Source organism: Prunus avium, chromosome 2 (genome assembly GCF_965620075.1).
Source record: "Prunus avium chromosome 2, drPruAviu1.hap1.1, whole genome shotgun sequence".
Classification (NCBI taxonomy): domain Eukaryota; kingdom Viridiplantae; phylum Streptophyta; class Magnoliopsida; order Rosales; family Rosaceae; genus Prunus; species Prunus avium.
Genome location: NC_142285.1, coordinates 40059227 through 40069349, shown reverse-complemented (window position 1 = coordinate 40069349; position 10123 = coordinate 40059227). Strand labels below are relative to the sequence as shown.

The following is a 10123-nucleotide window of genomic DNA, read 5'->3' as shown; positions in this document are numbered from 1 at the left end:
ACTTTGGCCAGTTAGATTAAAGAAGGTGGACCAAACAATTCAGATTGCGACGTTTTATTTATTTATATATTACCTTTTACTGCATTGCATTTCAGGCTATCTTTTTTACTTCTGCTAATTTCATTCCTTCTAAGCAATTTTACAGCTGAAATTATTAGGTTGATTATAGACCAAACCATTTAATTAATAGAAAACTCGTCACACATTCATTAGGAGAAAGAAAGACAATGATAGAAAGAATATGTGTAATTCTGCATATAAGATGAACACCTCAACATCAGTCCACGTGAATAAATGAGAAATTGTTTTAATTTGACAACTTTTTGGATTTCGCAAACCGGTTCGAATTAACTTTGCTTAAATATCCAAAGATTGCATACATGAGTTAGACCAATTATTCAAGTTAAAATTGTGTACCCATCCTCTTGCGCTTCAATTTCAAAGCTACACTTGCTCGTATAGAAAGAAATTATCAAAGACATTAAAAAGGGGTGATTAGGATAGGAAGCTTCATATCTGACCATCAAACAACGCAGGTTGCAAGCCATTTTGATTTTGACCTTGTTTTCTTCCAAAGAAAAAAAAAGTAGCAACTAGTAACCACCAACGTAGTCATTATAAAGAAAAAGGTAAAGAAAACGCGTTATAGGTTTTTCCTTTTTTCTTTTTAAGTAAGGGGAAAAAAGTGAAATGAAAATGGTCCCATAAACGACCAAAAAGACCTGCCACCAAAACAACGAGAAATAAAAGAAAATCAATGGGACCAGTTTCCACGTGTAGAAAGCATATATCGACACGTGTACGATTGTTTCGATGATAGATAATATAGGCCTACCAAAAACCAAAAACCCCCAAAACCCACGGCCCTCGCTTTTCAAAGTTGGTAAGACATTAGACACCACCTTCCGCTCTCTCTCTTTCTCTCTCTCTATCCTTTAGCTTCAGATTTACAGCAGAGATAGACACAGAAAGAGCACATAAGAAGGGAGAGAGAGAGACTCACTCTTCTCTCTTTCTCTCTCTTTTACAAGCATGCAAACCCTGAACCATGTTGTAGCTTCCACTTTTGCCGCTTCCAGCTCTCTTTATTCACATGCACTCACCTCTTTCCCCACTCCAGTAGCTCTGAGTTTTTTCCACGTTCATGGCGGTCTCAGCAGACGTCGATGCAGTGCTACAATTCTTGAGGAAAAACGGGCTTTCAGATGCAGAGTCGGCTCTCAAAGAGGATATGATTGAAAAAGGCGATCTGGGTTGTCTCGATTACGAGAAATTCTTGTTTCCGATGGTGCCTCCGCCGCCTCCGGTTAGAATCCCGGCGAGTTTCCGGCGATCAGAGGTTCCAGGCGGCGGAGAATGCTCGAGATCGAGTTCGCAGGAAGACGATGAGTTTGTGAGCATGGGGTCTTCTACTTCTAATATGTGCTCATCATCAGGTAGTTCAAAGTTATTGACTTTGATCAAAATTCAGCTTTTGGTTGATTGCTATAAGCATATTCTTATCATTTCAGTTTGTTGTTTCTTCTAATATGTTAAATTGAAATCGGCCCAAAAAGCAAAAAGAAAACTTGTGCATTGCTGCATGGAACTTCAACAACTGACATTTCTTTTGTTATGTTTCCTTTCTTTCCTCACATTTTCTTTTCCTTGAATTGTGCTTTAGCAAATTGTCTTTTAGTCACTGATGATATGCACATGAAAAGGCATCCTGGAAAATCAAATATCCATAGAGCACCTATAATATCAGTAACTTAAGGCTTATTGAATTTCAGTCTTTGTAAGATTTTCTATTGCTTCCCTAGTTCTTCAGCCAGGACACAGAAGATTTCCTAGTGATTATCTTGCCATTGTTTCTTTCTGTTAGTTGATAGTTAATTAGAGAAGTCTCTCCCTTTTTTCTTTCACAGAATTTACAAATCCGTATGGAATTCGATCAACATCTCCAAGTGGTTCCAAAGCCTCATCTGATAGATTCTCTCAATTTGGCACTGCCCGTGATTACCATGATTTTGATATGCAAAATGACCTGTTCTGGCACGATGAGAAAGATGATGGAGACTTCATGACTCCTTGCTTTGAAGGGCCAGACTTCTTTGCCTGTCCCAGTGAGGATAAGTACATCATGACTTCGGACACCGACAAGCAAAACGAGAACCTTCCGGGTCTGAATTTTAAATCTGAAGCATTTCAATCAGATATAAGCCTCGATTACTTGGACAAGAATTGTCTTACTAATATTTCTCCCGTGGATGATAAAAGTGAGCTTTATGTAACAGATCATTATAATTTTGATAAGAAAAATAACCTTGAAGGAGGCTTTGAGGAGGAGCCTGAGGGACGTGCTCCCCCTGCTTCTTCAGTCCACCTTTACAATTGCTGTGTTGGAGCTGAAGGATTTTATGGTGAACATCCTGCAGATTGCTGCTACCGGAGCTCAAAAGAAACTGATTTCAATAATTGCCAATTAAAGGTTTTGGGGGACATTCCTCCCACTGACATTGTTTCTGCTCCAAATCATAGAATAAGCAAGAGTTCTAAAAATGACCAGGTTGAAAACTTTAAAGGCTCCTCTGGTTTAGATGGTAAGGTTGTAGAGAAAGATTTCATGCAAAAAGGAATTGATGGCTATGGAGTTGGAGACAGTGAAGTAAATGAAGAACCTTGTGAGCCTGAGGCTGCTGCTGATGGAGATGGTGTTGACGCTGATGAGGTTCTGATGTACAATGCTAACGAGGATGAATATGAAGTTTTTGAATTAAGAATCATACACAGAAAGAACAGGTTTGTTGGGAATAGTATGCTTTCTATGGTTTTGGTTCTGTCATAGCTAAGCTAGGTTCTGATGTCCGTGCTGTTAAGCTAGTTTTTGCCACTTGTAAGGCATTGACAACTTATTGATTCATCTTGACTAAGAAGAAGCATTTACCTTGGGAGGATATTTTCTTATCTATGTTTTGATAGAGGTTTGAGCTCATGTACGTGTGTATTGATAGGTAGCTTTCAGTTTTACTCATGTGTTGTGCCGTTTACAGGACTGGATTTGAAGAAAACAAGGATTTCCCCATTGTGCTAAAGACCGTAATTGCAAGCAGATACTACATAACAGAATATCTTGGTTCGGCAGCTTTCAGTAAGGTTGTACAGGCTCATGATCTTCACACAGGAGTCGATGTTTGCCTTAAGATCATAAAAAATGATAAAGAGTTTTTCGATCAGAGTTTGGATGAGATTAAACTTCTAAAGTTTGTCAACAAAAATGACCCTGGAGATGAACACCACATTCTGCGATTGTACGACTACTTCTATCATCAGGTATTTCTTTCTGATCCAATGTGAAAAGAACTTCAAATAATTTGCTTCATTTGAGTGGGACTTGATAGATTTCATTCACCAAGGCTAAGTTTATTACCCTATAATTGTTATATATGTAAGAGGAGGAGGAATGATGACTCTGTTGGGTTGATTGATTGGAATTCTTACCATGGCAAGCATTCTTCAAATTATTTAATGTGCCCAAATTTATTCTTGCAAAACAGGAGCATCTCTTCATTGTTTGTGAACTCCTTCGGGCAAACTTGTACGAGTTTCAGAAGTTCAGTCAAGAATCTGGCGGAGAAGCTTACTTCACAATAAGAAGGTTGCAGGTGCGTGTTTTATTAACCTGTAATGTTTTCCCTACTGGATTCCATCACTATTAGCAATGGCTTTTCAGCTGCTTTAAAAATTAATGGTGCCCTCTTAACAGGTCATAACCCGTCAATGTTTAGAGGCATTGGATTACTTGCATCACTTGGGAATTATTCATTGTGATCTAAAGCCTGAAAACATTCTTATAAAAAGTTATAGAAGATGTGAAATAAAGATCATTGATCTTGGAAGCAGTTGTTTTCGCACGGACAACTTGTGCCTATATGTGCAATCTCGTTCCTACAGAGCTCCTGAAGTCATTCTTGGCCTCCCTTATGACGAGAAGATTGACATGTGGTCTTTGGGCTGTATCTTGGCTGAGCTATGCTCTGGGGAAGTATGTCTCTGTTTGCCTCAATTTTATTCATTATGTTCGGCTCTGTTTTATTAATAGCCTATCAAATGATGCTTTCTTTAGGTTCTCATCAACTTGAAGGAATAATTCCTTTGGTAAAATTTTTCATACATAAATACAGTTGTGTTCATAATATCTATGTCTTCATCAGGTGCTCTTTCCAAATGATGCGATTGTAATGATCCTTGCACGTATGATTGGAATGCTTGGTCCTATTGATCTGGATATGTTAGTGAGAGGTCAGGAGACAGACAAGTACTTCACAAACGAGTTAGATCTTTACCACATAAATGAGGTGCATACTCCAAATCTCTCTCTAAATGAGTAGTTATAGACTTTTACAGCAGTTTCCGGTTTTTCACTTAATAGTAAATCATCTTTACTTTTCTATTTGTACTTAACGAATATAGCATATGGACTAACGCTTGCCATCCCATATCCAGGAGACAAGCCAACTGGAATATATAATCCCTGAGGAGTCCTCCTTGGAGAATCACCTGCAAGTAACCGATGTCGGGTTTATCGACTTTGTTAAAAGCTTGGTTGAGGTCAATCCCGAGAGACGCCCAACGGCGAGGGAGGCAATGGAGCATCCATGGCTTTCCTACACGTACGAATCGAGTCCTTTCTAAACCTGTGGGGTGGGTAATGGTTTCCCCTCGTGGCTTTATTTGCTGTACATTCAGTTTTGAAGGGTACATTTGTGAGCAGAGTTGAGTTGCATCCTGTGAGGCACAGGACTGAGTGGGATGCGCTTCCAATATGCAATATCAGTTTTGGTTTTGTGTACATGTCCTGTTTTGCATTGTCCTGTCGTATATTCTCATGCTGATTAACATATTTATACTTTGTTCTTTGTACAAAATGCTCCCCATAAGCAAATCTCCGAGTGGCTGGGTCACAGAAAATGTAATAAAATCCTTTTGGCGTCGATTTGGTTCTTTTAGATGCCAATGAGTTTTAATTTTCTACATTGGTCGTTTCCTCGTTCGGTATGTTATCCAATGCAATCCAATCCAATTCAATCCCATACACCAAATGGTCGTTTTCTCATTCGATATGTTATCCAATTCAAACCAAAGAATTTGTTTTCTAAGAAAATTTAAATCTTTCCTTGATAAGATAAAATAAGTGAAATTGTTTGAAGCTCAGTGCCAGGTTTTATGAGATGAGAAAATGACCTTCAAATTTTCCATTGGTAGAAATGAAAGATAAAAGATAAAAAACCTCGACCAAAAAAGACAGAAATAATAATAAATGTTCCTCATCATCACCAATCACTGACTGCAGACCCAAAAACACTGAATTATTTCAGTGGCGATGATTTTAACAAAACGACAGCAAAGTTGGTCTTAAAGAAGAAAGGATTGTCTCTTCTGATTGGCGCGACTAGGATTTACTTTCCCACTTTTCTCCAACGTTCCACGCCCTCATTTCGCGCGTGTAAATTTTGTCAAAACCTCCACTCGGAAACCCCTCAAAACTCTCCCTCACTCGCCTCCGCAGCGCGTCGGCGTCCGCAACCCGACCCTCGCTCTAAGCTTCGTCGAAAGCAGCATCGCCGAGAAAACAAGGAACACGATAGAGACAAAGAGGTAGTGTGTTTGGTTTTGATTGGCTTATGAGAGTTTAGACTGAGTAAGAGAGAGAGAAAAGAGTCGCAGTTAACGAACGAACAAAAAGCCCAATCAATCAGCCTCCTCCTGTTCTGACAACCCAAAACAATGGCCGAGTTGACTCAGGGCGAGGTGGTCTACTCGCCCAAAACTCTCCAAGTATGGCGAGCCTTGGTGAACTGGTTCGGCTTCTTCTTCCAGATCTTCCTCCAAATCCTCAGAGCCCTCGGCCACCACCCCCTCCTCTCTTCTTCGTCTTCGGCTTCGTCTTCTTCCGCCTCCTTCAAATCCCTGCCGGTCGTCGAGTTGCCGGAGCTCGAGCACGACTCTCCCGCCGCCTCCGCCGTTGAAATCGCCGACACCCCAGATGCCGACTCCGACGACCGCATCCACAAGCTCACGGTACGCTTTCGAATTTCAGCAACTTTCTATTTTTGTAAATAAAAATCTTGAATTACTGGAATTCTTGTTCTAATTTTTTGTTTTATTCATGTCCTGTATTAATCAATTCAAAAAAGTTTTGATTTTGGTATTAGTGGAATGTTATATATAGCTGTTTATTTATTCAAACAAAAAAATCAGAGCTTCTCCACCTCCCTCCACTATATTTCTAGTTGAATAAGTGTTTCATATGAATTTAGAAGCTAATTTACGAATTTGATGAATAATTAAAGCTAATGGGACGAAGAATTAGTTTACTAAAAATGGATGGATGATATGGAAATTCAGTAGAGAGAGAGAGAGAGAGAGAGAGGGAGGTGTGGTGGGTGTGCAGTCCACTCTTTCTTTTTTGTGTGTTTGGCACTAAAGAGCTAATACTACAGGTAGTTCTTGACCTGGATGAAACTCTAGTGTGTGCATATGAGTCGTCTAGCTTGCCTGCTGTCGTTCGAGATCAAGCTACAGAAGGTGGGTTGAAGTGGTTTGAGCTTGAATGCCTATCTTCAGACAAGGTGCTTTTCTTCTTTAATTGATTATCTTGTCTACATTTAAAAGATGCAAAGTTTGTTTACATGAGTGTGTTGGAGTTTGAAGGAATGTGATGGGAAACCAAAGGTCAATTATGTTACTGTCTTTGAGCGTCCCGGGTTGCAAGACTTCTTAAGACAAGTCAGTCAGTTTGCAGAGCTGGTGTTGTTTACTGCTGGTCTTGAAGGTTTGCTTATAACCTTCCATTTCCTTTTTTATTTTTCTCTTAATTTGGCCCTTCCTTTTCCTCTAACTATTTGGAATGTCTATGTTTCTGAATTGTATCAGGTTATGCTAGACCACTTGTTGACAGAATAGATGTTGATAATCTATTCAGTTGTCGACTTTATCGGCCTTCAACAACCAGCACGTAAGTGATGCTCCCTGTATTTTTCATCTTCTGTAACCAGTTTTGGGTCTCTTTTCCAAAATTAGTAGCTATTTGCAAGGAAAACCTCATCTGAGATTTTATCCGACCTATCTACATGAGTTTCTTCTGTTGCTTTTGCAAAAAAATGTATATGTCTCACGTTGATGCCCGTGTAATTGTCCTCTTGAAATTGCTGCTTCAGTATTTTATTTGGAGATCGTCATATGTCATAAGCACTTTCAGACACAGAAATCATATGGTCCTTCATAACCATCACTTTCGTATATAATCACCCTATATAGTTAGCCTATTACCCGCAGCACTCAAGTCTCTAGTTGTCTTCTAATTGAGTGTGATAAAATATTTATGCTCTTACAAGAAACCACATCATAAATGCCATATTGAGTTATAAGGCGTATTCATGTTGGAGTAGCACGCATGCAGCTAGTAATTTTCAAACTTTTTCTTGATGGCTCATAAAGTTATTATAGTTATTTCAAGCTCTGTATAGAATGTAAACTTAACATAAGATTTTCGACATATATCTATACAGTTGATCACTTTCTGTGTTCCTATGTTTTATTGCTTCAAGTCATTATCCCAATTTGTCGATGTATACTTTTAGGCAGCCTTGCGGCTCCATGAGTATTGTTACTGACATTTTGTTTAAATAGCTCAAGTACTGGTATTAAGAGGATTTAAACCCTTGGTTGTTCCCAGCTCAAGACTAAGTTGCTTAGTTTGGTAAAACCTCTAATGTTGGATGAATACAGGGAATACCGGGAGCATGTGAAGGATCTCTCTGGCCTAGCAAAGGATATGAGCCGAATTGTTATTGTCGACAACAACCCTTTCAGTTTTTTGTTGCAACCTTTGAATGGAATTCCATGCATTCCATTTTCTGCTGGGCAAACACACGACACACAGGTAGAAAAATCAAACTTATTGAAATTTCCGGCTCTTTACCAGTTATTACTTAACTTCTCGGTTTCACATCCTTTTCCTTTCCTCTTAACCTTTGTTGTTCAGCTTTTGGATGTTCTTCTTCCACTCCTCAAGCACCTCTCACTGCAGAAAGATGTAAGGCCTGTGCTTTATGAAAGGTTTCACATGCTTGAATGGTTTCAAAAGCAGGGGATTCCTTCAACAAGTTGGAAATAGTAGGATTTTCAATAATTATATGCAATGGAATTCCCATTCTTCTTTCGTGCAAATCCTCAACCGTTGCTTAGTTCAAGCCTCAAGGGAGTGTCTGTACAGCTTCAGTGTGTGCACTGCAATTTGTTGATACAAGGCTGTGTTTTGACCAGAGTTCCAAGTGCTTCATCTCACTATCATACGAAAACCATTTATGTATCTAGATTTGTTTACTATGATTTTTGTGTAACTTTGTCTATATTGTTTGCTGTTCTCTTCAATCCCTTATGTAATTTGTTAGGATTTTTTGAAATTGTTGCCAATAATTATTAGCAGTTTATACGTTTCTCATCGTGCTTGTGTTTTATATGCTGCTGATATGAAATCAAAAGAGTCAGAACTCAACGGAATGCCATCGGTTTGCACGTGTAAGCATACGTGCTCGAATTGGAATTACACCAAAGATTATCTAAGGCCATCTCAAATGTAATATCCAAGTTCTAATTTTTGGATCCAGATTTGGGTTTTAAGTTATATTCAAACACAAATATGAAATTACGGGTTTCTTTCTGGTACAACATAAAATCCTATGGTCTTAGCTGTAGCAATGGGGATGACCTAATGGTTGTATATTTTCAGTTTTGTTTTCTGTCATCAATTTTTTCTGGTACAACATAAAATCCTACATAGAGTGAAACTTAAACTACCAAAAAAAAACAGAGTATAACTTGGCTTAGACCGAGTCTACGCATTCATAAATAGATACATAGGATGAAAATCAATTCTGTCTGGTCCTGAGTTGAGTGTGACCAGAAGTAACCTAACAATTCTAATCCTAGCCCCTTGAACCACCAGAAAGTACGTTGACAGACCAAACTTCAGCCCAACTGCTAGTCTCTGTGTCACTTTTTGGTCAGAGGAAAAACCCAAAAAGAGTCTTTAGGGCCAAACTGGACTGAACTATCATCATGTGAATTGACATTTTTAGGCTGAGCCTGTTGGATGGTTAACACTAGGCCTCAGCTGCAACCGCTGGTAAAATTTGATTCACCCCCAGCAAGGTTTTTTTCAATACAAGCGATAGTTTACAAGGTGAAGGGGGTTTCTCACGCACACATACTACCAAAGTATTATGATAGTTTGAACATTCCATTGAGTTAGACCCGGTTGGCTCACCACCACCGAGCCTTGGCCAAATTAAAATAAACTCTGCATATCTTCACCTCGCCCTACCTTGATCTTTGTGCCTCTCAAATTATCTGGCACAGCAAGAAGGACACCCTTCTTTCTTCATAACTTCTTTAAGGTGGTTTAGTTGTTTATCATGTCGTGTTAATTTAGGAGCAGCCAGCAATCCGACATTATGTTAGGCACTTCCTTTAACAGCTTGGCTCTTATATATATTCAGTGACAAAAAGCAAAGGCATGGGGGTCTGCCTTATTTTTCACTTTTTATTATTATTATCTATATTTGTATTTTGTGTTCATTCTTGCCTTCTTGGTAATTTGGCTGTTGCTTTTCGTTTTAATTTTTTTTAAATGTATCGCTTTCTCAAAACTTGCCAAACTCAGACAAGCTGAATCTTGATAACATGCCTATGTTGCCTTGAGTTTCATCGCCAACTTTTCTCAACCTCACAAAAAGCCCAGCATTTATAGGTTTCAGCTTCACCTTTGTTAAAAACAATAATAAATAAAACTGAAAATCTGGAAAAGGCCAAATTCTGCATCATTATCTTTGTATGCTGCGCTGCATATATTATTATATCTGTAGCCAGTCAACATTCGACACATATAATATATATATATATATATATGCCACAAGATTGGAGAGTCTGTGAGGATAATTTTAATGTATTTAAAAAAGAATTAGAAAAAACATAATGAAGTTGGATATATTTATTAGATTAGCTCTGTCCTAATCTTGCGCAACAGCTTTGAGTATACTAATAAAAAACTTGGGCCCAGATGCTTATTTGTTGTTCAATT

At 38.6% G+C, this 10123-nt stretch overlaps 2 protein-coding genes across 2 annotated transcripts; both read left to right on the top strand.

Moving 5' to 3' along the window:
• Window positions 1-857: 857 nt before the first annotated feature.
• On the top strand, window positions 858-5013 carry LOC110749732 (Protein kinase superfamily protein). The gene is made up of 7 exons (XM_021949901.2): window positions 858-1436; window positions 1908-2781; window positions 3033-3312; window positions 3537-3644; window positions 3746-4024; window positions 4194-4337; window positions 4486-5013. The coding sequence occupies exons 1-7, from the start codon at window positions 1145-1147 to the stop codon at window positions 4672-4674; spliced, it is 2166 nt and encodes a 721-aa protein (XP_021805593.1). The 5' UTR covers window positions 858-1144; the 3' UTR covers window positions 4675-5013.
• Window positions 5014-5522: 509 nt separating this feature from the next.
• Window positions 5523-8485, top strand: LOC110749733 (Haloacid dehalogenase-like hydrolase (HAD) superfamily protein). The gene is made up of 6 exons (XM_088248411.1): window positions 5523-6060; window positions 6483-6611; window positions 6694-6814; window positions 6916-6997; window positions 7771-7924; window positions 8027-8485. Exons 1-6 carry the CDS (start codon window positions 5767-5769, stop codon window positions 8156-8158), a joined length of 912 nt encoding a protein of 303 aa, XP_088104537.1. The 5' UTR covers window positions 5523-5766; the 3' UTR covers window positions 8159-8485.
• The last annotated feature ends 1638 nt before the right edge of the window (window positions 8486-10123 follow it).

Bases quoted from the DNA above. Each gene is read 5' to 3' on its own strand.
- LOC110749733 (XM_088248411.1), top strand. From the start codon at position 5,767: ATGGCCGAGTTGACTCAGGGCGAGGTGGTCTACTCGCCCAAAACTCTC. The intron at 6,061-6,482 runs GTACGCTTTCGA...CTAATACTACAG, and splicing joins ACCGCATCCACAAGCTCACG to GTAGTTCTTGACCTGGATGA. The intron at 6,612-6,693 runs GTGCTTTTCTTC...TGGAGTTTGAAG, and splicing joins AATGCCTATCTTCAGACAAG to GAATGTGATGGGAAACCAAA.
- LOC110749732 (XM_021949901.2), top strand. From the start codon at position 1,145: ATGGCGGTCTCAGCAGACGTCGATGCAGTGCTACAATTCTTGAGGAAA. The intron at 2,782-3,032 runs GTTTGTTGGGAA...TGCCGTTTACAG, and splicing joins ATCATACACAGAAAGAACAG to GACTGGATTTGAAGAAAACA. The intron at 3,645-3,745 runs GTGCGTGTTTTA...CCCTCTTAACAG, and splicing joins TCACAATAAGAAGGTTGCAG to GTCATAACCCGTCAATGTTT.